This window comes from Tetrao urogallus (assembly GCF_951394365.1).
Source record: "Tetrao urogallus genome assembly, chromosome: 2".
In the NCBI taxonomy this organism is placed as follows: domain Eukaryota; kingdom Metazoa; phylum Chordata; class Aves; order Galliformes; family Phasianidae; genus Tetrao; species Tetrao urogallus.
Genome location: NC_136814.1, coordinates 44,677,462 through 44,705,063, shown reverse-complemented (window position 1 = coordinate 44,705,063; position 27,602 = coordinate 44,677,462). Strand labels below are relative to the sequence as shown.

General features: G+C 42.5%; 1 protein-coding gene across 1 annotated transcript; it reads left to right on the top strand.

Annotated features, from left to right (window-relative positions):
* Positions 1-558: 558 nt before the first annotated feature.
* On the top strand, positions 559-23,776 carry SLC22A3 (solute carrier family 22 member 3; the record flags this gene model as incomplete). Its single annotated transcript, XM_079550123.1, has 11 exons — positions 559-975; positions 9,454-9,557; positions 11,500-11,654; positions 12,833-12,998; positions 13,662-13,779; positions 18,157-18,254; positions 18,379-18,593; positions 21,455-21,563; positions 21,770-21,882; positions 22,904-23,003; positions 23,716-23,776. 11 exons carry the CDS (start codon positions 559-561, stop codon positions 23,774-23,776), a joined length of 1,656 nt encoding a protein of 551 aa, XP_079406249.1.
* Positions 23,777-27,602: the final 3,826 nt, after the last annotated feature.

Below are 27,602 nucleotides of genomic sequence, written 5' to 3'. Positions count from 1 at the left end.
AAAAATCCTGGATTTTGGACTGGAACAGTTAGAGAGCCTTCTTTTAATTATGCTATGGAAAGGAAAGACTTCCAAATTAAATCTGTACAAGTGATGAAGTAGCACTCTGGACAAGTAATAAACCATTACTGCAGTACTCACTTCTGTTTGCTGAAGAAAGACTTCACAGTTCTCTCTGAGGCAACTTTCTCTCCTGCTGAGTGGCTGCATCACTCATTGCTGCATTCTGCAACAGCCTCTGCTCTTTCCGATTAACTCACTGCTTTGCCCTTGCACCTACATATTTACATCAGCATTAGCGCCTCACTCACCCCTAAGGAGTTAACTGCTTTTATTACACGATCTGCTTGACATTCAGGATGAATAGGAAACGGCTCGCCCCTCCTCTCCGACAGTATTTTCGTGCTCTTTAAATCTCTGTGCCCCGGGCTGCCTGCAGCCTGGCACGCTGCATGTCGCCGGAGGGTCATGCACGGGGGCACCCGTGGGACATGAGCACAGAGCTGCTGCAAAGCGGAAGCCCTGCGGGCACATTGAGAGGGCAAGCTGTCTCGCACCATGCCCTCCTTCGATGAGGTGTTGAAGGAAGCCGGGGAATTTGGAAGATTTCAGAAAAGGGTCTTTTTCCTCCTTTGTCAGACAGGCATCACTTTTTCATTCCTATTTGCCAGCGTGGTTTTCCTTGGGCAGGTGCCGGACAACTATTGGTGCCGGATACCTGGGGCGGCTGATTTAAGTGAAAAGTGCGGCTGGACGCTGGAAGAGGAGCGAAATTTCACAGTTTTGCCTCTGCTGCTGCTGGTGAATGGCTCCTCCGGTGGGCGCTGCGAGCGTCTGGATGTGACCTGGGATGCGGCTGCCGGCTGTGCCAGCCCCCTCAGCCACCGCCTCGATGGTAGAGTGGGCAGCCCACCACTCGCCACCTGCCAGGACTCCTGGGTGTACCAACAGCCCCACGCCTCCATTGTCAGCGAGGTAAGGAAAGGCTCTGTCCCCACCTCAGCGCTTCCCTCGCAGGGTGGGGTTGCAGTAGGAGGACCTGAGGATGAGTCACTTCTTCAGGCACTGATTTTCCTTACTGGGTTGGCTTTGGTCCCACCAACAGATCAGGACAAAGAGTGAGATCAGGTGTCAGTGCCAAACTTCCAGGGAAACGTGAGCTGAGCTGGATGGTGCCTCCTCTTACTGCTCTCTTTTGCTGGAGGGATTTGATGTTAAAACAAAGTGATACCCTTGTGGCTGGGGCTGCCTGTGACCAGGTTGGTCCAGCAGCATGTGTTCTCCATGTCTCCAGTGATGAATGCTGAGCTCTGCAGGTAGCAGTGAAAACTGGCAGCTGGCTCCCTTCTGAGATCCAATGGGAATCAGCTGAGACTGTTGTGTATACTAAAGAAAAAAGCAACACATCTATGCTCAAAGCTATCATTTAGCTTCTCTTGAAATGTCAGAGTGCCACCAAGTACCTGTTACCACTGCTGGTAAGCACGTGTAGGTGACATTCGTGAGGCTGTGAAAAGCCACGTGCAATGCTGTCCTAGAAAATCCTCTGTGCAGTCTGTAATAGTGAAGTAAGTGTACAGTAGACCTCTCCAACTGTGTCACCAATGCAGTGATGAAAAATTACTAGTGTGCTTCGGGAAGCTGAGCAGGAAATAATCAAGGTGCAGTGCAAAACATGGCAACATAGCTGCTGGCTGTAGTTCCTGCCTGATTCACCAGCTTTGACTGTGCTGGAGCTGTGCCCCTGAATTGCAGAGTAGGGTACAGCAAGTGAAGCCTTGAGCAAACATGAGGCAGAAAGTGGTGCCCACCTCAACCTTTCAACTTGCTACTCTCCCAGTCCAGCTGAGACACTGTTGCTCACAGTTCTCAGGGTCTTCAGAGTAAAGTTTTGTGCCCTGAACACTGGTTTTTGTGTGCCACCACCAAAATTAGGCTGCAAGTGACAGGTGGGAGCTGGTGTCTAAACCTGGTCTTGGCTGGTGGTAATAGTGACAGGAAGGTGAATGCTGCTGGGCTGTGGCAGGGAGGCTGTGCTGCTGGTGTGAGGCATGCTGCTGGTGTCAGGACAAGTGTAGGTCCGGCTGTCTCCTACCTAGGAAGCCGTGCTCACCAGCTACCTGGTAGCTTAAGGAAAAAAAAAAAAAAAAAAAAAAAAGGAGATTGCCCCTTCAGATTTGCTGTGGCATGTGAGTTGTGCCAACAGGACTGTGTTCAGAGGTTGTTTATGGCCTTCACCCTTTCAATTTTCCAGATGCATTGAAACACTTGGCATGGCTTAGAGAAAACGAAACCAATGTCTGTGCTGCCACTGTAAATGGGAGCGAAAGGTTGAATGTTCACTGGCAAACCCTGTGCACAGCTGCCTTTCCTGTGCCTTTCCTTTCCCCGTGCACTCTCCTGCCTTTGTCCTGGGGCACTGCCAGGGCTGTGTAGAGCAGGAGGGACGCAAGTTGTTTGGGGAAGCACTCCTAATGTGCCAAGGGAACAAATTGAGAAAAACAGAAAGAAAGGGCTTGTGAGTAGCAGGGGGCAGAAATGCCTGTCCCTGCACAGGGACATCAGATCACACTAGCAGTGTCACCGCAGCTCCAGGGTGCTGGGACACCTCAGTGCTTGTGCTCTTCACAGTTTTGCAACATTTGCCGGACAACTCACAGCCCATGAGGCGCAGTTTCTTCATGTTGTAAGGAAACCTGTGACATGCATATCCTAGTTTAATAGCTGCTTTGAGATCAGCTATTAAAGGATCTTGATTTGAGATGACTAAATTAAAACTGGGACTTAAATCTCCTTTTACTCATCTGAGGTGCTAACAAATAATGACTGAATTTAAGTAGATCTGTAATCTGCTTAACCAGATCAATAAACATCTTCTCCTTTTCTCATGCATCTGCTATTAAATGCATCATTTTGTCTATGTATGTGCAGAAATTTTTTTGTTTCTTTCAACTATCTGAAGAATTCCGGTACCTTATATCTGCTCCTGTGTCTGCTGGGGAACAGAGCAGGGCTTTTGTCCTTCCACATTTGGGAAGAGCAAAATCTATTCAGCAATCATCATAGGAGCAGTGCTTAGCAAAGCCTGTCAGTATGGCCTAGTGACAGGTAAGAGAGCAATGCTAAGGGTTTTCTTTTAAAATCTTCTGATGTCCACAGGCCCTGAGAGGTGATCCACCCAGGTCATGGTGGAGTCATCCACTGGCACTGCGGTGCTTGAAGGAGACTTAAGCAAAGTGCACTTGGGATGATTTAAAGGTTTTGAGATACCAGCAAAGGCCTCACATTGTGTGAAACTTGGCTGAGATCCCTCTAATGTGGTAGTGTCTTTGATGATGGGTCTGAGTAGATATCTGAGCCAAGTATAATCTTCTCCCATTCAACTTGATGAAGTCTTGTGCAACTCCATGTATAAACGGGAGGCATAACTGTGTGTATCATGTCATGGTTTTGGCTGGCATAGCCATAATTTTCTTTGTAGAGGTTGGTATGATGCTGTGTTTTGGATTTCTGATGAAAATAGTGATAATAATACACCAGTGTTTTAGTTGTTGCTGAGCAGAGGTACACAGAGCCAAAGACTCTTTGTTTCTTTTGCTGCCCTGCCAGCGAGGAGCTGAGGGTACACAAAAAGCTGGGAGGAGACACAGCCAGATTTGGTGACCCAGGCTAACCAGAGGAATATCCTATGCTCAGCAGTAAAAGGTAAAGAAGGAGGATGTTTGGAGTGACTGGCATTTGTCTTACAGCTGCTACCTATGCTGAGTACCTATGATGAAAGCGTAATGGTTTGCAAAGTACTAAATATTTTATTCAGGCATTTTGGTGATGATGACTTACTTCTTCAGGCATGCTCACGAATTACAGTCACACCTGTAGCTTGGATTGCCTGTCAAGGTGCATGAAAGCATGAGGAAAGTCTGGGTGCTCAGATAAGCAGCTACATCACAGCTGGTATATTTTGGGCTTATTAGCAGCCTGGGTTGGCAAAAGTTCAGCAGAAGGGACTGATCCCAATCTGTCTTGCCTGCAGCAAGTCTCCATGACACAGATGATGTTGTTTAAGGACCTGGCAGCAACTTATAGTCAAAGTGTGAGGTCTGAGGTGGACAAATGATAATTCAGATGTATCCTGTTGCACCTGCTGTGAATAAATCTTTTTACTCCTCTGCTTGCCTCAGAAAATAAGTCAGCCAACATTTGCAGAACCTGTAAGTAGGCCAGAAATGTTTGTTTCAGTTTCTGCAGTCTCTTATCTCAGGGGATAATGCAGCAGTCCAGCTCTGGCTGGAGATAGCGCAGCTGGTCTTTTTGCTCTCCCTCTCTGAAGCAAGAAACAACACCCTTGAAGCACTGATCTAGTGTGATCATTGTTGCTGGCACAATAGTACATTGTCTTATTTCCACCATCACTCTGGGATTAATATTAAGCAGTGAAGGGAAGGTGGAAAAAAGCAGACGCGAGCTCAGACAGAAGTAATAGCTAAATTTCCTACAAAACTCTCCACTTTCCCTGTGTGAGAGGGGCTGGAGCTGTTCCTTGCTGTTACATCTGTGGGGCCGTGTTTCTGTTGTCTCAGTTGAGCTAGCTGGTGCTGGTTGAGGGTTTGGGCCTCGGTTTGTCATATTGTTTTTTTTGTACAGATGCTGTTTCTTAAGAGATTATATGTTTCTCTGGGAGCAGAGTAGAGGCTGGCTCCATTTGTCCTGTTAGGTGTTCAGCTTGAAATAAGACATGGAAAATGACTGTGTTCTGTAGCACTCTTTCAGAATCTTTTACAAAAGGATTTTCCTCTGTGTGTGTTTGCAGGGCTTTCATTGTATTAAATATGTGTTGAAGATAGCACTCTGGCTGTCCAGAGGATGTAAGAGATGAGAGAAGAACTGCCCAACAGCAAATAAACAACTCCAATTTTCCTTTTGCAAATAAGCAGTAAATTGTCTTAAAGTCTTTGTTGCTGTTTAGCCATTTGTATGGATGCCACTTAACTCACATGTATAGGTTTTAACCATGCTGTTGAAACTGGGCTGATGGATTACTGTAGGTCTCTTTCATCAAATGATGGGTGAAACTCCTCATTGGAACTTTACTGTGACAGGTAAAAAAAGAACTTCCAAACTCCTACACAAAAGCGCAGTGCTTTGAGGAGCTTTTAATGAAATGTTGTCATTTAAAACAGTGCATCTCTGCAGGTAGAGGTGTGCTGAAACATTTTGGGACTTGGTGCATAAAGCCTCTTTGTATGGGAGCTGCTGAGTCACAGCCTGAACCACTGATTGAGCACCTGGGGAAATGACCCGGTCAGTCCTAGGAGAACAGGTGGAGGCAATTCTGCAGTGTGACCAGAAGGGGTGAAGCCTGGCTGCACCTCCTTAGACCTCATTTAAGGGCTGACTGCTCGTGGGGAAGGTGCTTTTTCTGGAGATCCCTTCCTGATGAAGCTTTCTCCTCCAAACTTGAAATCTTGTGATACAGGTGAGCAATCTTCATCCCTTCCTTCATAGCAACTTTCTATTGTGCTGGTCCTTCTTTTGTTGCACCTCTGTTGTAACACCTTTCCCATCATATTGATCTGTCCAATTGTTACATCTCTCAAATACAAGGAATTACAAGTCTGCTGTTAGCCTTCATGTCCAGCTGAAGTGGAAAAAGCTTGTCTCTTGCCAAGCCTACGAGGAAATAAGAGGTCGCCACAAATTATGTTTTGTGATTCTAAGTCAAGTATGAGTGTTTATTCTGTTCTCATCTCAGCCAGTTCCCACTCCTTTTATGAGAACTTATTCTCTGATGAACTGCAGAGGTCCAGTGCAAAACCTCTTCCTTATCACAAAATGATCTAGCCAAGGTAATTTGGTGCTACTCTGGAGATCAGTGAAAAAGTGTACCAGTGTTTCTCCTTCAGTCACACCAAGGGGCGATTCTGCCTTGCAATTTCATGTTAATGTTCTGGATGTTCCAGTTCTTAATGACTGGAAAGACATCCATCACTGGGATGTTCTTCTAAGCTGGACTGAGAACATCCACCTGCCTGTACTGCTAGGCCATCAGGGTAGGAGGGACTTATTTCCCCACTCTTAAGGATACTATGGAGGGGGATATCCTGAAGAAGATAGTTCCTATTGCTTGTCTCACCCTCAAATGCCAAAGGAGGACTGAACACAGCCCTGCTCACTCTGATGTCTCCCAAAAGTTTCTCTAGGATATTGTCCCAAATTTTGCAGCAGATGAGACATGCTGGTGCAGCCATGGAGTAGCACTTCTGAAAGGAAACCCCACATGGATCCTAGTTTGCTGAGGTCTGTATGGCACTCAGCAATGAACTATCGCTCTTGCATCTCTTCTGCAGATGTGAGCTATAGCTCTTCTTCCCTGGGAGTCCTAAACTTGAAAGTTCAGGAAAACAAAACATTTAAAAAAAAACAACCAGTCAGTTGTGGTCTAGACAGATAGAGCTCTGGAGTTTTTGATTCTCAACATTACCAGTTTTCAAAAACATGCTAGATCACAGGAGGGGGTAGTTAGGATTTTTTTGTTTTGCTATGAAAAGAATGTGTACTGTCAATGAATGGGCTCTCCACTGATTTCGTTACAAGGATTCCTTGATGTTGCCAGATGTATTAATGCAATTGCTCCTGGTTGGCAGATTCCTCAGTGTGGACCCTATCTGCCTGTGCATGGGCACGGCCTATGTGATGATGGCACAAACATCAGCTAGTGCCTGGAGGGGCACATGTCCTATGCTGGAGCAGAGAGATGGCACCACTCCTTTACTTTTTTTTGGAGGCTGCTAGACAGGTACATGGAGACGTTTTAGCAAGGAGGTGTCATACAGGAGTACTACTGGCTAAATGGAGTCACTGAAATCCTGGGTATATATTTGCATATAGATGCAAATACTTTTCCAGTGATAAATAGGGGAATAACTATTAGGTAGAACTAAATGTCTGAAGGCAATTACGTAAAAAGATTTCCAGAGGACATGCAATTCTCTTGTAACTGTTAAATTCTCCTTTAAAGATAGTTTGCAGATGAAAAGGAAGACATTTACAGGATAATCACTTAATTGCTAGCTGCTAGGTCAAGCAAAAAGAAAAGCTTCAAGAGTGCTTATCTGTACCAGAAGTTATGTAAATACATTAAAAATGAACAGGGCATGGGACTAATTCAGGTGTCTTCACTAATTTCTTCAGAAAGAGCACAGTTTCCTAGAAGTTTTGTTTTCCTGTTTACAAGAATATTTAAAATATTTGACTATATTGTTAGCCAGAGCTGGTTTCATCTGTTCTGTCATCTGAGAGTGATATTGAGATGAAAGACTGTTCTCCAGTAAATACATTTTTCTCTGAATGTTTCTGCATGTGTTCTCCCACTCTTTTTAACTGCTTATTCACACTGCCTGTTTATAGCAAAGAGAGATCAAATTAATTAAAGATTAAATATATATTATTTACAAAAGTATATATCAAAAATACATGCTTCTAGAACCAGGGCCTGGGTAGGGCATGGTGCTGCTCCACATGGCCACCCAAGGGCCCATTGCTGCCGTGGGCCTCGCAGGATTTTTACTTTGGGCAAGGTGATGGTGCTTGGTGGCTAGTTCACAGCTGGCATGTTGGAGCTCGCTCTTCCCTGACTGTGGTGCTCCTAAGTTACCTTTGCATCTTTGGAAATTTCTCTCCGCGCTTCGAAGGTTGGCATGGCCTTCCTATGATCACAGCTCTGTAATGTATCAAGGGGTGTGGTGGGGGCACTTTGGGAAGGAAATGACTGAAACAGGGGTGAGGGGGTCACCTCATTAGCACATTGTCATCTCAGGCACCTTGCTGAGCTACCTGTGCATGGTCAAGGGCAGGAGGCAGGCAGCCCCAAAGGAAAGTACCCTGCTCTTAACTATGGACACCTCCCCTGGGATGGGTTGCATCTGCTCTGACAGTGCCCTGATGACTGATTCAGACAGCCAGCTTGCTACACTGGGGTGAGACAATCTTACTGTAAAGAGTGGGGATTTTGGTACCAAATGTCAACAAGGAGGTCATGTTTGCTTTCAGAGAACAGTTCTTCAGCCAGAGCTCCATGTGTGTCAGTAGCTGTACAATTGTAAACAGGTTTGAGGTCAATTATTCGCCCCTTCCTGGGAGAACTGGTATGTCAGCTAGGGAAAACAGTAATACCAATACAGCTTTTAAGTGTAGAAATCTTGGGCTTGGTCTCTGAAATCAACAACCGAATTCAAGGGAGAACTATTTTCTTAATGGATTTTGATGTCTGTGTAAGCATAATTTCATTCTGACATTGCTTTGACAGTTTTATTATGTGCATCTTTTAATTTTTTTTCTCACACTGATTTTATGGGTGTTTCTGGCAGGGCAATAATGCTCTTAGTTTGTTTTCTATTCTTGTGTTCCCTATTTTCCCTATTCTCGCTTTGGCTGTTCTGGCTTATAAGGGGAATCCTCTCTCATGACCATCTTCTGAAGGAATAAGTATCAGAGGACTTTTTGATCTCTAACTCGGGCAATTCTGCGAGGGGCTCTTAAATCTCATCCTGAATTAACCTCTCTCTGCTAATCTGTCAGCCTGATATTTCCTTCCAAGGTCTGAATCAGAAGGAGCTGAGCTGTTTGTGTGGTGGTAAGTATTCTTAACCCCTCACAGGAGAGACTATTCACTCTGCAGGCCATGAAGTCAACTTATCTGTTATTCCTGGGGACTGCTGGCAGAGCAGTGTGAGGACTTTGCCTTTCTTGGAGAATGACATATTCAGACTGACTCCACAGGCATTTGTTGGAAGGAGAATAAAGTGGTGTGAAGGCTCATGTGAAGTCATGTTGAGAGCTGGGGCACAGATGCAGGCTGAAGCTGGCTTTCTGCTTTGGGGTCCTGTGAGAGAGATTGCTGCATTGTACAAAAGCTCAGCTGAGCAGCAGCGTTCAGCTCCAGCCTAAACATATTGCCTATGCCTGAAATGAAGGCTCAGCTGGCCAGAGGAACCTTACCAAAGGACCTGCTGACCAGGTGTTATGGTTTAACCCAGCAGATGGCTGTACGCTACATAGCCCTTTTGCTCACTCCTACTCTTCCCTGTGAGATAGGGGAGAAAATGGCGGGGGAAAAAGAAGTAGACTCATGGGTTGAGATAAAACTGTTTACTAAGATAGAGAAAAGAAAAAGAGTTATACTTTATAATATATATACATATATATATATATACATATATATACATACATATATATACATATATACATATATATATATACACGTGAATGTATGTAACAAGTGATGCACCATCAAAACGAACTGATTCCTGAATGTAAGTGAAACTCCAGTTCCAGAGATCTCCTTCCTCATCTTCTCACCTTTGTCCTTCCTGCTTATGTTGTTTCTGTACTGCTATGCTCTGGGGATGATGATAGTCTACCTAGGATGTTTACACTTCTCTCTTGTTCCCACAGTATAACCTTGTGTGTGGCCATGCCTGGATGTTGGATCTCTCACAGGCTATCCTCAACTTGGGCTTTCTGGCTGGTGCCTTCACCCTTGGCTATGCAGCAGACAGGTAAAGTGTTAACACTGCTATCCTTCTATTTGTTTGGAGATGAAATAAGCTGTAGTGACTGCAGTAAGCACACATGACCAGTTTGGAAGTTTAGTGAACTTCGGGTAAACTACTTCAGTTTGGATTAACCAAACCTTGACTTCTTTTTTGGGGAGGAATCTTCAGGCAGTGATATTTCCTGATCATACTTGGACTTTAAAACCAAAATATTGGTTTCCAGTGTTTTCTGTACACATCTGGACCCAGGAAGGGTAGAAGGATACAGAATGAAAAGGATGTATTCATAAGAGCTTTCTAGGCTAGTGATTACTGGAAAATATGTAAGGGAACCATTGAGGAAAGCAGCTACTTGAGGAGAAGAGGAGTGAGCGCAGTAGGGTAACTGTTCACATGCTGGACTTACATGTGGACCATCAAGATCATAACTCTGTACTGTTTTTAACTGTGCTAGGGCTGGATGAATGTCATAGAAAAGATGTGGCTGACAATCAGGCTTGGGCAGCAGCCCACTCTAGAGCAGGGAGCCCCTGCTATTGCTACCTATTTTTTTCTTAAAGTGGAAGAAGGAGCCTGGCTTCTGCTTTGTGTTGGTAATTACTCATTGATAGGCAACCTATGCTTTGTCTACGAGCACCCCTGTTCACTATTATCAGTTATCAAAGAAAAATAAAGGCAGAAATAAAGTATTTTATGAAGAAATATGCTCTGCCAGTGAAGTGGACAGCAAGCAGAAACACTTACAGAATTAACCGGAATGTAAACTCAGAAACCAAACTTTAACCTAGCAAACAAGAGTACTTTTAAGAAAAACTTGATCTTTTCCAGGGATATAGTACTAAAGAATATAGAAAAGAGGAAGAGATGTAATGGCACGGGCGACTTCGGGTATGTTTGTTCAGTGTTTGGTTGTGCAGTTGTAATACTAGTACCTTAAGACTATATGAGAGATATTGCAGCTAATTATTACGTTATGTCCAGGAGTACCCATGTATTAATCGTAATGTAACTACAGAGCAACTATGATTGCTATGCCTTGATGGAGGCACTGCAGGAATGTGCTTTACCCAAGGCATTAGACTTTTCTTTTTGAAAAAGAAGAACTTAGACTGAGAAGAACTGACTGAAATGAAAATAACTTCCTATCCTGATTATTGTCCCATAGCAATTCTTTCCAATAAATCTTTTGAACAAAATGAACAAACATACTAATCCTTTCTGGTAATATAAACAACTGTATCAGCTTTCAGTTTCTTTTTAAAACCATAGCATTAACAACACCAGAAAAGACAGAAATGGAAATTCTTGTTGTGTTCCAAGGACGTGATTGCTATTAAAATTATAGGGAGGTTTTATTGTGTTTTTCTTTTGCTGCTTTTCCCTTTTTTCTTCTGGAATTGTGGCTTACCTTCAGCACACCCATTAACAATGACACTTTGCTGGAAAATGAGAGTCATGAAAAAGTTAGGCAGACTTGAGAACCAAGTGGTCTTAAACCTGAAAAAACAAACAAACAAAAAAAAGCAACACTGGAAAATCAGATAAGGTGATTAAGGAAGTAATGGCTTTTTTTCCACAGAGCTGGCTACAATTACAACTAAGAGATTAATCTGTGTAAACAGAATTCCCTCCCCCCTCCACACACACGCACAAATTTTTCCCTTATTTCAACTAAATCAAAACTACAAACTGTGACTTAGGGGCCATAGTTTAGCTACAATATGATCAGCAGTTGTCTAAAATAAAAGAGAATCTGATGAGAACATCTCCAGTTTTAAAATTCAGTGATAACTACTACGGAGAAAAGAGGGCCAAGACTGCAAAGTTTCAGGCAGCTTCCATTTGGAACAAGGCACATCTCAAAAAGGCACCTTTGAATTTAACAGTCAAATGAGATGGTACACTCTATTGACTATCATGATTTTTATTTTCTTTTTTTCAACAGATATGGCAGAATCCTCATCTACCTGCTCTCCTGCCTTGGGGTTGGGATATGTGGTATTATAGTGGCTTTTGCACCAGACTTTAGTCTATTTTTGATCTTCCGTTTTCTCCAAGGTGTCTTTGGCAAGGGAACCTGGATGACATGCTATGTGATTGGTGAGAACTGTTATCTTCCATTTTTCTTTTTCTGACTCAGAAAAGTGAGGGAATGAGGAATGGAGGACAAGGAGTCTGGTTATCCCTGCTCTTGATGATAATTTTTCCTTGATCAAAAGGGATGACAAATAACCCAAGTCCATTCTATTTAATGCATTTATCCTCAGTGACAAGGTGGATGCATGCAAATTGTAACTTGGTATGATCCTGGGCTGGGCTCGTGTTGGAACTAATGACTGTTTCCCCAGATATATAGTCTGCATGCAAAACATGCCAGGAACCCTTATAGAAGCTCTACAAAATAGTTTCCTTACCTGACAATGTCTACTCACTTACTGGTACGATTGCAAGTGCAAACTTGTTTCAATACTGAGTACAGATATGAGATGGGTATGAGCAGCAGCATACATGCTTACTTGACCTCATGAGATCTCATGGAGAAGAGCAAGGAAAAAATAATGCGTAAGGGCAGCCTAGAAAGAGTGACGTCCTTCAGAACTGTTCTGATTCTCCTTTCATATGTGTCACCACACTATTTGTGTGTAGCAGGTCATAGGAAATTCAGAAGCAATGCAGCTTTTCCTGTTGACAGGAATACTGTCTGACATATGGGCTTGCACATGTTTCATAAGCACACATTCACAAAATAAAAAAGTCTAGCAAAGGATTAAAAAAAAGGCTATGTTTGTTCTAGTAAATAAAGCAAACTGTAGACCATATCTTAGCCCTCAGAGAAATCAGTGTGGTGGAGCTAAACTCTCTTCCCCATGGAATTTTTGTCCATATTGACTGTAAGTGCAGCCCCTGCCTGAATGACCCTCTGGTCTGGAGCATGAGCCAAAATTATGTGAGGGAGAATGCAAACAACTGCTACTAATTGTGATGCAGTCTCAAGACCTTGGTCTGTCCCTGTTTAATTTGTTAGTAAACGTGCAGTCAGAGACCTCTGGCCAAAGAATGGTGGATAAGTTAATGGGGTGGTACCAGTACCACTCATGTTTGGACATACCTGGTGACAGTTTATACAGCTGAAGGAAAAATGCTGGGCTAGCTAGACAGACTGACCTGAACTGATACAGTACCATTCTTCTTTATGCTCCACTGCTGACTTTTTTTTTTTTTTTTTTTTGAGCTAGGTTTGTTTCTGTTTTGTTCATTTTGGCTTTCTATCTGCTCAGTGACAGAGATTGTTGGTTCTGATCAGCGGATCGTTGGGATTGTGATACAGATATTCTTCACCTTGGGAATTATGATTCTCCCTGGAATTGCCTACTTGGTTCCCACCTGGCAAGGGATCCAGCTGGCCATTTCACTGCCCAACTTCCTTTTCCTACTCTACTACTGGTAACATTGCAGTCATTGCTCTTGTTGCTATTGCTATTAGAACCTTGAGACCACCGCAGCGGCTCAAAATCTCTAGTGTGCAAGATGTAAATTAGGAAGGAGATCTTGTATGTATATACATGTACTCACATGTACATACTAAGCCATATATCCTTCTCTTGCATGTTGTACTGTTTCTTCAAAAGTTTTCTGTCATTGCCATGGCACTTTTAGACTGTGATTAATCTTAACTGCAAGAAAGCAGAAACTGAAACACTAATCTATGGTCTTGTGTTGGGCACAGTTTATAAAATATGTATAAATATAGCTAGAAGCTTGCTGGTCTGCCTGTTCTTGAAAGTACACATGGTTAATGTTGACTTTCAGTGTACCTTGCTGTTCTACCAACAACCTGTTGGTTTGTTGGTTACTGCACTTGATGTACAAGGTGCAGATAAGTTAGATTTCTTACTTTTGAACTTTGCTAAGCATTGACATGGTCTGTTTCCTCCCTTCTTCCCCTCAAGGATGACATATTGTGTGAGAGACTGAGGAGTTTTCGCTTCTAAAGATTGAAAAATCAGTGTATAAAAGGGTATAAAAGCAGGCAAAAGTCAAAGGACTTTTCTTTGCTTAAGATTTTAACAGGCAAAACCCCTGTTAATGACTTCTCTGTTTTTACAGGGTTGTTCCTGAATCTCCACGTTGGCTTTTGACACGCAAAAAGGGAGAGAAAGCATTAAAAATCATGCACGACATTGCAAAACACAATGGAAAATATCTCTCGCCGCATTACTCTGAGGTACTGTCATCTGCCTGAGCTAGATTTTTTTTTTTCCTAGGATTTTTTTTAATCTTTTGAAAGTTCAATGTGATTTGTATGGTGGACAACACTCGAAGCATCACACCAGAACAAGATTTTAGTCCCCATACTTAGGTTGTTAAGTGCAGGAGTGCTGGAAAGTGCTACTGGCTAGAAAGACAAGGGCTGAAAAAAAGTTTGAAAAACAATGAATGAAGTCTCGTTAGGAAGAAGACGTTAGGATGGTAGTGTTTAGAGAGGACTAGTTTGTCCTGTCCTCTCAGGAAGGGTTATAATCTGTGCTTTGTAGTTGGCATCCTGGGTTCTGACAGGTTGGTATCTCACGAAGTTATTTCCTGTTGCTTTCCTTTAGAAAGGGAGGAACTGAGATTTATCTGAGCTTTAAAAAAAAAAAAAAGTGGAAACACTTCACAAAAATCCTAGAATATTGTTCTGGATGAACCCCAAGCAAGTTTAATACTTTCTTCCTTAAACACCAGACATCTCTTTCAAATGCACAGGATTTTATTTATCTGCTAAGAAATGTGCTCTGTAAATCGGTCATTCAGCTGAAGCTGTTCTGCTAATTCAAGAGCATTCCTGCCCCCATAACTACAGACTTTGCAAGAAGCATACTAGAAGTCTGCAAATATGGAAGTATTATAGAAATGCCAGTTGGTTTGTACTTTATATTCCATTGTATTTCCACTTCATTAAGTGTCTGTTAATGACAGCTCAGGCAAATTAATCTTAACACGGCAGGCTCTGTAGAGAAGCAGGGCCATGACCTATGCTGTGCCTCTTGAGATATGTCTCTAGACTAATGATTTTCTAAAGTCAAAACTAGACATACTATCAGGGATTAGTGTGCTGACCCACACATTTCCATAGCCAGATGCTTTATTTATAAGCAACTTAAGTACCATAGTGTTGCTGTAATTAAGTTTTGTATGTTACATTGTTCAGGGGAGCAGTAATGATTGGGGGGGAGGAGGGAGGAGTTTTTCAGGGAAAAAGTTATACTTAACTTCTGTGGCCAAGAAATGGAATATACAGAATAAAACTGTTGTATGTTAGTGAAACAATGTGATTGAGGGAGATTTGAGGAGAAGTAATAGCTTAGGCCAGCGATTAGTGAGCCAAGTCACCAGTGAAAGCCAAAGCACGAATGTAATACCAGCCAAGATCAGGAAATCACCCTAAGCTGTCCTACAAAGCAAAATGAGCTGTGCTGAATTAGCCTTTGGTACAACAAAAGTGCAGGTTGAAACCAGTGAGAGATAAGTAAACTGAAAAGGGCTAACTAATGAGAAAGAAATGGATAACTCTGCTCATTGTGCTTGGCTGGGGCAGATAGCCCAGTGAGGTTCACCTGTCCTGGTCAGCATTACCCAGACGCGCTGAGCATGGCCAACGATGGGAAAAGCTTTGCTGCTGCAGCTCTCCCTCTGCATGCAGCTCCTGCACCCTCTTCCTCCTTCCCCTCTCTGGACATATCAGCATATTCAAGTGTCACATCAGAATGCAGACGTCTTTCCTACTTTTTGCTGTAAGTCATATTTAATTTCTTTCAGAAGTGTTCCACCTCATGACCCTGAGGCACTCATAGCTGCAGCAAATTATCCCAGCTTCAAGCTGAATCTGTTCCTGGGACCTTTTCAGTATGCAATGTGTCCTCTTTGTTGCTGTGCCCAGAGGAGAGACAGTATCTCCAGGAAGCACGTTAGCAGAGAAGTGAGTGCATTTCTCACATTAACTTGCATCAGAGTTCTCATTCACATTGCAGCTCCAGAATTTCAGGTAGAGAAGTGCAGGTGTGGAGAGATGGGGGTGAGAAGCATTATCTTTCATCATATTTTGGCTAAGATTATCCTGTCCCTATACAGCAGTTTCATTGCCTGCATCCCTTGTATGGCTCTGGATGCATCAGCCTTGTGTTTTTACTGGCACACAGAGAACACAGATGACCTTTGTATAAAAACAGATAAACATTACTTTCTATTGCTCTTTGAGTTATGACATTGGCACAGTTCAGCTCTGTACAGAACTCATTAACTTTGTTGAATATTACAAGCAACTGGGAAAAAGGACTTATAATTATCTTACTATTTATTTTTCATGCTAATTGTTTCATACTTGATCTCTATCCAAAAGGAGAATGAGCCATGACTAGTTGAGTAAGAACTGCTTCTTGAGAGAGTCATGGATCAAAATACTCTCTCCCTTTACACACAGACATTTCCAGTATATACATTAGCTTACATGTGTCTCATACATGTGCACACGTTGTTCTGCAGAGTTAAGTATGTGCAGACTTATATGTCTCTGCTATGAGTAGCCTTTGATACTTGTTGCTGAAAAACTGAGATGTAATTCGATGGGACATAAACATGCCATGGAAGTTAATTATAAAACTTCCCACAGAGTCTTCGCATTGTGTATCTTTGGAAACGTGGGCTCTTGTCTTTGAATTCCTGGCTGCACTGATGTGAATAGCAAAGCTCTCCATGACTTCAAGGGAGAAGAAGAGAATTTTCTTCCTGACAAATTGTTGACTCTTCAGTGTTTTATTTCTTCATCTATACAGAATGCTCAGTTATGCTTGGGGTTATTATGACTTTATTGAGTCATTAAAATGTATGGTAGCAGCCATGCTGGATTTATCTTCCATCCTTTGGAGGACTAAAACCATATTTGCACAAAGGCACAGCTGATGGCTGGCAGCCTGCTCTTATAAATCAGTCATGTCAGCTTTGTAACCATATTATGAGCAAGTCTGAGAGCAGTGCAGGAACCCAGCAACCTCAGCCTGCCCTACAAAATGCTCTGGAATGCAGCAGAAGTGGCAGTGCTTTGAAGAAAACTCAAGGCACTGGCTGCAGAAGAAAAGCAAGAGGGAGCAGAAAGGAAGCTCAAACAACTGTGGCATTTCTCTCTCTACTTAAAAAGTTTTGTGACTCAGTTATGAAAAGTTGTGCTTAAATATGGCTGTATAAATCTCACTGGAAACATTTGTGCTGCTTTGTGGTCTGAACAACAAATGCAGAGCAACAGCCATGGGCACAGCCCTGGCTGAGCAGAGGAGGTGTTCAGACAGTGCTTTGGCCTTTACCTGTTGCCTCTTCATGAATGCATGTGGTCCTATGTACTTCTCTGTCTCACCCTATCTCCCTGCAGGCCAGGGTTGCCTTTCTGGGAGCCACAGCAGCCAGGCTGCCTGAAGTCCCCCTCAAAATGTGCAGCAGGTTTAACTCCATGTTTCCCTCAGCTTTTCTGTGAGATGATGGAAGTTCCAACTGTGGTTGCCAGTCCTTAGGCAGATCCATGTTGGTCTCTGCTTAAAACCTCCTGTATGTTCTCTTCCTCACCTGCAAAAAGAACATAAGAATCAAAGGTCTGCCTGTTGGCTCAGGCACCAGCATGTGTCGTAATGTTATGTCTGTAAATATCAGTAGTGAATGCTTAGGGAACAAAATAAGAGCAGTGTCTCGGGCAGGAGTAGCCTGATCCTTCCCATGATATGTTCCTCAACCTCTGGTCCCTGGCAGGCTTAGGAAACTCCTGACCAGGTTCTCCTTCTGATTTGCCACGTTTAAAAACTGGTGGCCAAGTCTGCCTCTGTGGATGTGCTTAATAATCCCTTTTTGTCCCTGCTAGTGTTCTGGCTCCACAAAACTCTATGGCAATGCGCTCCAAAGTATAGCCATGATATAATCAACCAGCCCTTTTCTGTTATTGTTAAACCTTCCAGCTAATTACTTCATCATCTGCCTCATTATAATCGTGCTAGAGGAAGTGTGAGTAGACTTAACCTCTGAGGCACATTAATCCATACTTCACAGGATTTTTTTGTTGTTTCAGGGTAAAAGCCTTGATCAGCATAGTGCTTTGTACTTGAAGTGCCTCTGAATTTCACCAGTTACATTTTGCAACCCCTTCACAGATCTTATTTTTCTCGCACTTCCTGCTGCCCATCTGTGTCACCAGTGGCCATCCCACAACTCATTGCTTTGCTTGTCCTGTGGCATTCTCTGCTTGGAATGACCATCGTGTGGACAAAGCTATTCGTTGTCTTTCAAGGGATTCTAAGTTAATCTCTTTCAGTTTGCTATGAGGAAATCATTTTTCCACTCTCAGGTCAAAATTTGAGATTTTTTTTTTCCAATTTTTGCTCTGTCGTTGCTAAGGAAAACTAGTAGCTGAATTCAGTTATAAGCTATTTCTAATAACTACGTACTGCTCCGGAGTGCTAGAAGCAGCAAACCAGGCTGTCAGTGTGCTTTCTCACTTCACTGAAATACTGCTGAGCACTGCATTTACTGATACTGTGCTGTCAGATGCCTGACAGCTGGTTCTGCTGTTTGCCTTTCTCCTCAGATCACTGTTAGCAACGTGGAGGTCACCAATCCCTCTTTTCTTGACCTGGTGAGGACTCCTCAGATGAGGAGGAACACACTCATCCTGATGTACGCCTGGTAAGTGGCCATAATCAGTGCTGCTTGTTACACGGGTGGGACATCATCAAGAGTAATCCTCTGCTGACTTCTAGGGCATTTCCAGCCATTTGCCTCACGGCACTATTTTGTCTTTGGTGTTTAGGTTCACAAGTGCCCTGATCTACCAAGGGCTTGTCATGCGCCTGGGAATTGTTGGAGGAAACCTCTACCTGGACTTCTTCATCTCAGGAGCTGTTGAATTGCCTGCTGCTCTCCTAATTTTAATCACAATTGATCGCATTGGCCGGCGCCTTCCCTTCGCAATAGGCAACATTGTGGCAGGAATTGCATGCCTTATTACTGCCTTCTTGCCAGAAGGTAATTTCCAATTCTTCACTACCTTGGCTTATTTAGGTCAGTGGCTTTTCTCTCTGACACCCCTTAAACAAGGGCGTGTAGACAAAAGTAAAAGGGGTCTAGTGATGCAGGCAAAACTAAGAGTCATGAAACAACACAATTTATTTGCTCGTAGGCTGTCCTGAGATATGGCACAGTTGTATCTTTAATAAACAGCGAACAGCAGATGGGTGTGATCTTGGAAAATGTGTATAAAGGCCCTGTACAATTTTGAAGGCACGTGCAAAGGAAGAACACACAGGAAGGGAAGATGCATTCTTTGACTTGGAAGTCTCATGATGGAAGAAATCAGTGGTCTAGCTAAGACACTGTTTGGAGTCCCCTCATTACAAAATAAAACGATACCTGGGAAAATATTATGGCCCTAACCTCTTGAGATCTTCCTCTGGCGTCAGGGCTGTCCTGTTTTTATCAGACTGTTACAGTGGCTCAGTGGTGCCAGGTTATTGTGTGCTCTGTCCACCCTCATTCATGCTCTCCCTTTCATCCTCATCCAAGGAAGTAGGGGATGTGGCACACAGCAGGAGTCTGGGCAATGTTGAGGGGGTAGAGGAATGTTATGAGTTTCAATTAAGTAATTCTTGTCTGATTTCAAAGGCATGTAAAGGGTCTGATATCACTTGAAGGTTTCCCAGCACTCCTTCGTTTTCTTTAAATTGTTTTCCCTCCTGTATAGCTGTTATATTGTACCTTCAAGTGCATATTCACAGAGGGACATTTGGAGATGCTGTGTACTGTGTGTTACCACATCAGCGTGCTTTGCCTCAGAACAGAAGGAACTGGCAACCAAACAGGCATTAGAGAGGCTCATTTTTCCCAGAGATGTTCCTGTCAGAACAAGCGGCAGTTTCTGCTAACCAAGAGGTTTTAATCACAGACTTTATCAAGGGACAATAGTTTTCTTCAGAAGAGCATGAGGAACCGTTTCAAGGGTGTAATATGTTGACGTAAGCAGGCAGATTTGCAATGAGTGCAAAATGAAATCCTTCAGAGAGGACTGTTTGCTCATCTCTCTCTCAGTTAAGCTCCCTGCAAAGCAATTCCTCCAAAAGTACTTATTAGTGCATGTTTGAGGACCACTGAAGTCTTTGAATGCTGGGTCTGCTCTCCCCTAGGATTTTGTCCACCATGACTCAGGTTTCTGCTGCTGGGATCCCCTGTGTATAGCCAATATGCTATGCTTGGCTACTGGCCAGTTCTCTGCTGTGGAGCACTGACATTAGGGCACAGAGGGCCCAATCCTGGTGGCTAAGGTACTCACAGATAGGACATCTGAGGTCCCAGTACTGCTTCAAGTAAAATGTTTGCACAGATGGGAAAAGCTGCACCAGCAGTTTGTGAAAGCCTAGTCATGTTGGGGTGGTCACACAGGTCAGAACCCCTGGCTCAGGGAGGAGCTACACTTCTCCCGAGGGGTCCCTATGGACTGAAGGGGAACCAGGATGAGAATGTGGGTTTGTTTTGTTATTTCCAACCTTTGCTTTTCTGGCAAGTGTTTGAAAACAGAGCTTTGCAGGGCAAAGGCAGTTTCACAATGTAGGATGAAATTTGTTGGGGGTCTTGTTTGATTATTTTGGAATGGAAAAACCTCTAAGTATCCATTTGCTGGTTCTGAAAGAACTGAAATGTTTTCTTGTTCCTCCTATTGGAGTTCTGAGAAAATACAATCTCTGCCAGAGCCCTCTCCAGAAGCAGAGCTCCCCTTCATGCCAGGTTCAGTGTTACTGTTTTACTATCCTCCCAGTCTGCTCACTCATGGTGTGTCCACACAGGAGACCATGCTCCTCCAAGGACATTGAGGTGCTCCACATTATGTTCTAGGTGCCTCTCCATCAGAGGCTGTTGGCTTTCCAGATGGAGCTGGAGGACTGCTGAGGGGTTTCACATGAGTTGGGATGGCTTTGCCCTGTGGCGTGGATGTGGCCATCATGCTCTTTGTACCTGGCTCCCTGTTAAGAGGCAGTGGCCAGAGCCTGAGCAGAGAGAGCCTGCTCGAGTGGCTTGGGGCTGGTTGTGACAGATACAATGCCAAGTGCCAGAGCAGGAGGATGCCTGAGAGCATCAGTGTTAGGAGTGTATCCAATGTGCAATAGATAAAAAAAAAATTATGAATTGTAGTTAGCCTACTCTAAGGAGAATGATATGCTCTCCTGATTTAATTAGTTGGAAGTTATTTGTTTCCCCACAGCAACATCTTATGATGCTGGAAAGCAGTGAACACCAATATAGGCTGATATCTGCAGCAGTTTAACTTTCAGTCTGGCATGTACTGATTCAGCGTTGCTGTGTCACAGCTTTTGCTTATAGGGCTTGGAGCTTTTAGGAGCATGAGAATAGAAATAGCATGTCTGAGTGAGACCTGAGTCCCACCTAAGTCCTGACAAGGAATAACTTGGGCAGACAGGCAGTGAGGATGCGTTCTGCTCCTGCCTGTCACACAGTCATGACTATAGAGGCTGATTTGGACAGGGGTAGGAACAGCTTTCCAAAATGCTTTTTTCTTGTAAATCCCCAGCTGAGTAGTTGACTCTCCAGTCCCTTTTTCAAGCTTGGTAAGCTGCTGTTGTCAGTGATTTCACATGGCAGGAGTTTTTCTGTCCGTGAGGAAGAATGGGAGCATTGCCAATGACTACTAGTGAGCTCAGAGCACCCAGAAGCAGCTGTAGCAACCAGAGTCTGCTCAGTAGATCCCACCTCAGCCTAATTGGGAAAATCCTTTGCTGTGCTGCAGTCAGTGCACATATCAAGGTGAAATCCCTGCTTACAGCATTCTGCTGATGAAGTAAAGTCTCCCTCACCAGGGTTTCTTTCTGAATGGACAGATATTCCATGGTTCAAAACCACAGTGGCCACACTGGGAAGGCTGGGCATCACAATCGCTTTTGAAATCGTGTACCTTGTGAATTCTGAGTTGTACCCAACAACACTAAGGTAAGGCAAAACTTTTTTGCTCTGCTTTTCACCATTCCCTATTTCACTGATTTTTAGTACAACTCATTTTTATCCAGAGTTTCCTAACTGAATACCACGCTTCAAGGTAGGTGGCATATACTGATGAGACAATTTTGGAGTTAATTGTATTTGATCATCTGCTTGTTAGCATCTGTTAAATATCTGGCATTGCTTTTCTTTTGCAGAAACTTTGGTGTCTCCCTGTGCTCAAGTTTGTGTGACCTAGGTGGGATCATAGCCCCATTTCTGCTTTTCCGATTAGCAGCCATTTGGTTGGAGCTACCTCTGATTATTTTCAGTAAGAATTGATTTTAAATAGACTTTTGGTTGATATATTCTCCTAGAAGAGCTTTTTGCTTAGGACACTAGTGTAGTGTGTGGCCTCATCTCCCCTGAAACCAGCCCTTCTCAACCATCATGCCTAGTGCAAGAGGCTGAACAGCAAATGGTCGAGATCTGGGTGGTTTCACAGCATGCTTTGGAAGATCTCAGGCTCCCTTTGGTATCTGTGTTGAAGGATGAAGCTATGTGCGGTGTTTCAAGACTAAAAAACCTTGCAGCTAAGTTGTGTAATGGCAGAGGAGTAAACTTAACCTCTGGACAGTAGCAATTAATGTCCTTGAACAATTTTTATTTTGATATACACGGTTATGATGTGGATGTTGTATTAGCCGTAACTTCTTTTTCCTGTAAAAAAAAAACTCTTTTCCTTAGTTTAATTTTGAGAAAATAAACCCTGCAGAATAAATATGCAGAAAAAAAAATGTATATTTTTTTTCCAACAAGGAGGCTGGAAGTAAACCAGACTTACAAGAGCTATGTGTGGCTGGGGAAAAAAAGGAAAAGGTATAGGATAAAGTAAGAAGTGAAATTGATGCTAATGACAAATTTAGCTTGGAAACATAAATGGAAAGACAAAATATATTTAAAAAAAATCCTATTAATTTAAGAATAGAAGCATATAGAAGTACTGCGATTACATTATCTAATGCTGAAATACTTATGCTGCTGAAGGATATATAAGATTTGACCTCTAAGATCTCTTATTTTGGGCAATTCAGGCTGCAAATGAAGTCATATTCCTCTTTTTTTTTTTCAGCTCTGTTTTTTTTGTTTGTTCGTTTGTTTTTGTAACAGATGCTCGTTAAATTCACATGAAGGTACTCAATAGGAGTAGGACTAATCAGAAATACCTGTTGTACTTTAAAAATATCCCTTTAACCTTAGTCTGAGTAAGTTTTCCTTATCTGATGAACCCTGAATATAAAAAAGTAACACCTTTTAAAATTCTTTTTGTTTTTCATTCATGCCCATTGCAGGTATTCTTGCAGTTGTCTGTGGGATCCTAGTATTACTTTTACCAGAGACAAAGGGAATCTCTTTACCTGAGACAGTGGAGGATGTAGAGCAACTTTCAGGGTATGCTATGTATTTTCTAACTTTTACCTGATCGAGGTTTCCTGAGGATATTCTTCTCCAACCTTGTTGACCACCATAAATTATAGATGTGTTTTGAGCATCCAAGTAAATTCCCTAGTCAGGTTGATACTATGAGCAGATAATTTTTCCTAAATAAAAGTGTGAACTTTCCAGTACCACTAAGACAGGTTGCTAAACAGATCACCACCCCCAAAAACCATTGGGAGATAATCTGTATTTTTCTCATAAATTTTTCCTGTGTACTTCTGGAGGCAGAAAATGATAGTGTACAAGAGATAGACTGCAAAGAATATTCTGCAGTTCTCTGGTCAAGAAAACCAGACATTACCTCAATTAAAGCGTGCTGTGAAGAAGTCCATAGCTTGTGAAAGCTTCCACAGCTTCCACTGAATGAATTTATAACTGAAGACATATAGGCACAGCTTCCCCATTCCTAGCACGTGATGAACTAGAATCTTCAATGCACTACAGGCATATAGGGAAAATTTACAGCTTGGCTTGCCTGACAGCAAATTTCTTAATGAGTTAGTGACATAGACTACTGTTTCATACAGTGCGTTTGGATCTTGTGTCAGCATTTTACCACTTCAATACACAACCAAAAAAAACCAAACACAATTGAACGTCAGTACTGTGGCTTGAACTACAACTCCTTTTTTCTTCCTCATTTATGCCTTCTTTTTTCCTTCAGTCACTGTGGTAAATGTGGGAAGAAGAAGAAGAAACACCAGAACACCAATTCTTATATTTGATCTCTAAAGGATGATGTTGAGCAAAGGACTGTGATCCCATACTGGGAATTTCTTCTTCACTTGCCACCACTTTGAAGTTTGCTCCAGGGTATGGATTAAATCCATGTTCTTCTTCCAAGTATAAGGACATTCAAAAAAAGCAGTGTATTCTTCTGTAAATGTGAAATAAATTCATTTTTTCTAAGTGTGTTGTTTCCAGGAAGGAAGCACTTTTTGATTTTGATAGAGAGCAGATCAGCTTAATTGCACTATCCAGCTCAATGAGCTTTTATTTATTTCTTTATACATTTGAGATGTTTATTGGATGACTTTGAATAACTTTGGAGAGGAAAAGATGAATATGTGAGCCTTTGCCCTTGGACCATCTGGACAAACAGAAGAACTGATGTCTCATGAGGGAGAGCACTAATCAGGGCAGCCCTTTTTGGATCAGAAGTGATGAGACTGGGAATCCATTCACCCTGGGCTGCTCCTCTTACCCAGCAACACTGCAGCAAAAGCTCTGTCCATTGAAGGTCTTTGTCAAACGTGGTAGCACTCCTCTTCTGTTACATAGCTGTCACTTCTTACTCAGGGCATTAGTTTTGCAGGTCAGATCATCCCATTGCCCATTGGTGCCTCCCTCCAGACCTGTGGTCTTGTGTCCTAGACATGCTAATTTTTTCCATTCTAAAATATACTCTGTCCATTTCTGCAAGCCAAATCATCTCACCCTGACCTGGACCTAGGTGTCTTCCAAATTCCTTCTTCCCCTCATTGTTACTTGTCATCTTTTTGGTTGAGGATAAGTTATTTGGGATACTGACAGGGATGTTAAGCTGTCTTGGGAAGATGAGCAAGGATGAGACAAGAGCTCTGTTTACAGAGGGAAGCATTAACTCAATCTGGTTGTTTGAAGTTGACCTGTAGCAGAAACGTTTGATCTCTGTCTCTGCAAGCAGATAAGAGGGACACCTCACCTTCCGTTTCATCTGTGTGACCTCCACCTAGTGCTGGGTCCTGGCCAGAGACAGACAATACCCTCCTTATAGTGAAGAACTTAAGAAGATGTGGTGTTTGAACATATCTTGTCATGGACAATGAAGAATTAAACAAACAAAGGAAAATCATTGAGTTGTAGAACCTTATAAGACCAAAAACCAACAGATTTGGCATGAGCAAATTTAGGAGTGTGTCTTAAAACTTCATGCCACAAATGACTGATGATAACATTAAGTTTAATGCAGATGAATTGCTACTATTCTATTCTAATTATCTTATGAGCACCAATAGTTTCCCGTGCATGGGGTTTTCCTGTGGTGAATTTACCAGTCATTTCAAGAATTTCTGACTCTCCCTGTCTTTTCTGATCAGCTGCCCATACCACCAACTAAGACAGTAGTAATCTCAAACTCACGTTTGCCTACTCTGAGCAGTTAATAATGAAGGGCTTTCTTTCATGCCTATTCTTAATTTTCTGAGTGATAGTTAGAAGCCAGTAAGATGCTTAGCAAAAGTCAGCAGTGATTGAGAAATACAAAACTAAATGAACATCTCATAATTTATCTGTCAAATTGGTGATATCTAGAGTATGACCTGAAATCGGAGCAACTGCTGCAGGCAGAAAATCCCTCTTACACCAACATGCTCTTCTACAGACAGCTGTAAGCTCCTCAGGTTGGCTGGCAGAGAACAGCCCTGAACTGGAAGTCATGAGCTTTCACAGCTTGGACCTGAGCAAACCCACTGCAGCGTCTCAGTGTCCAGAGCTCAGCTCTTCCTTCCCAGCAGCCCACCAGCCCCACTGCCCTGGGGGAACCTTTACTTTTAATGCTTCTCCTTCATGAATTTTTATTTTTTAACCAGTTTCATAATCACTGTAGCACTCTGAGAAGGATTGTGGAGATCATTTAAAACTATGGTTTGACAAGGAAATGTTAATATTATTTGCCAGCATCTGCTATTTGTAGGTGACTGAAAAGTGCTTGAGAAATGAGAGGAATGAAGGCTCCAGAATACAGCTGGAATAATGGTAAAAGTGCTTCAGCATTTTCTGCCTGGAACAATCCCCTGTACACCTTCAGAGCCGAAGGTGATTTGGAAACCTTGTCAGCAGTATGAAGGCCTGGTCTAGGATGGGCAAGAAGGTGTCACGCACCACCTCACTCTGAGAGAGGCAGTGAACTGAAGGGACCAGACATTGTCAGCTTTAGCTGTCTTGCATGTATTATACAGGTCATTCTAGAGGCTCAGTGAACAATGTGATCTGCCTAGAAGACAATGGATCACCTTACCATTGTTTAAGGCACATGTTCAATATGATAGCAGAAACCCAGGAGCTAAATTCTTCCTGTTTGCAAAAAGATTCCTTAGACCAGCAACCATGTGGATGTGCTATTCAGTTTAACTGTGTCTCCACCCCAAAATCTGGCTCTTAGGTGGGATGTGTGTAGCTTCTCTGGCATGTCTGCGTATTTCTACTCTGTCTACAATCTCTCATTATAGTGTATGTGAGAAAAGAATGACAACTCTTAGGATGCAACCTATCTCCTCCATGGGCACTAGTTCTTGGGGGAAGCCATGGAAAAGTGTGAGTATATTTCTAGGGGGCAATGTTATTGCCATGTTAATAGCAGTAACTTACTGAAGTTATTTTTCCAATGTGTTTTGGAAGAAAAAAAATCCCTTTTTGTACAGTGGAAAACAAATGACAAAATTGAGAACAAAGAAAAAGTCTTAAATGTGAAATAAAAGGAGACAAAACTGCTTCACAGTTCAGAAAGTTCAGAAAGTGCCAAGAGTACTTTTTTTTTCCTTACTGAATATGCACATGTACATTCAGCACTGAGTTTTAGGGGTCTGTATGGGAACTGCTGAGTCACGGCCTGAACCTCTGATTGATCACCTGAGGCAAGCCACGAGTCAGCCATGGGAGCACAGGTGAAGGCAATTCACCTGTGCTGCTGGAAGGGGTGGAGCCTGGCTCCATCTCTCCTAGACCAATTTAAAAGCTGACTACCAGTGGGGAAGGATCTCATCTGAAGATCCCTTCTTTGAGTTTCTCAGCAAGCCTAGGATGCGGGTAAGCTTTCTATCTATTCTCTTTTTGTTATTATATTCTACTTTGCCAAACTCTCTAGTTTATTTCATAGTTATAACATCTTTATATTCATTGACTATACAGGGTCTCTTCTGTTTTTTTTTAAATCTCTTTCAAACTTCATGAGGAAATTTGCCATTGTAGCATCACAAATGCACAGCTGTATTGTATGAGATGTTGGTCTTATGGGCACAGATTTAATTTCCTGTAAGCACAGGCATATGTATTTCCTCTTCATTTAGAGAAGAAAAAGCTGTATGCAGTGGTAAGACAAGTTATATAGTGAAACAAGACTGGTCCTGAGGATGACAGAAGTTTATAATACACTACATGCATCGTCATTACTCACTGTAATGACTGACATCAGTTATTTCTCTGTCTTCACTATGAACTAACTTTTAGATAAAGGTATTTTTTATTCACTGTTTTATGCAACATTTGTACTCCTGCTGACACAAATTTCCATGTCAATAAAAAAAAAAATACAAGCCAAATGTGTTTATTTTTTCATCCCACGTACTTAATGTAGTCAGATATATCTAATAAAACACCATAGGCATAACAGATGTATACAGTGTTTTTTTTTTTTTTTTTTTTTTAATCATTGGATTGGTGAAAAGATCAAACAGCTCATAGAAAATGACAAATATTCTCCTTTCTTCATCTGTTGGAGACATAACATCTTAAACTTAGAATAAAAAGTCATTGTAGAGTCTCACGATTGAAATGCAGATATTCAGTTACAGC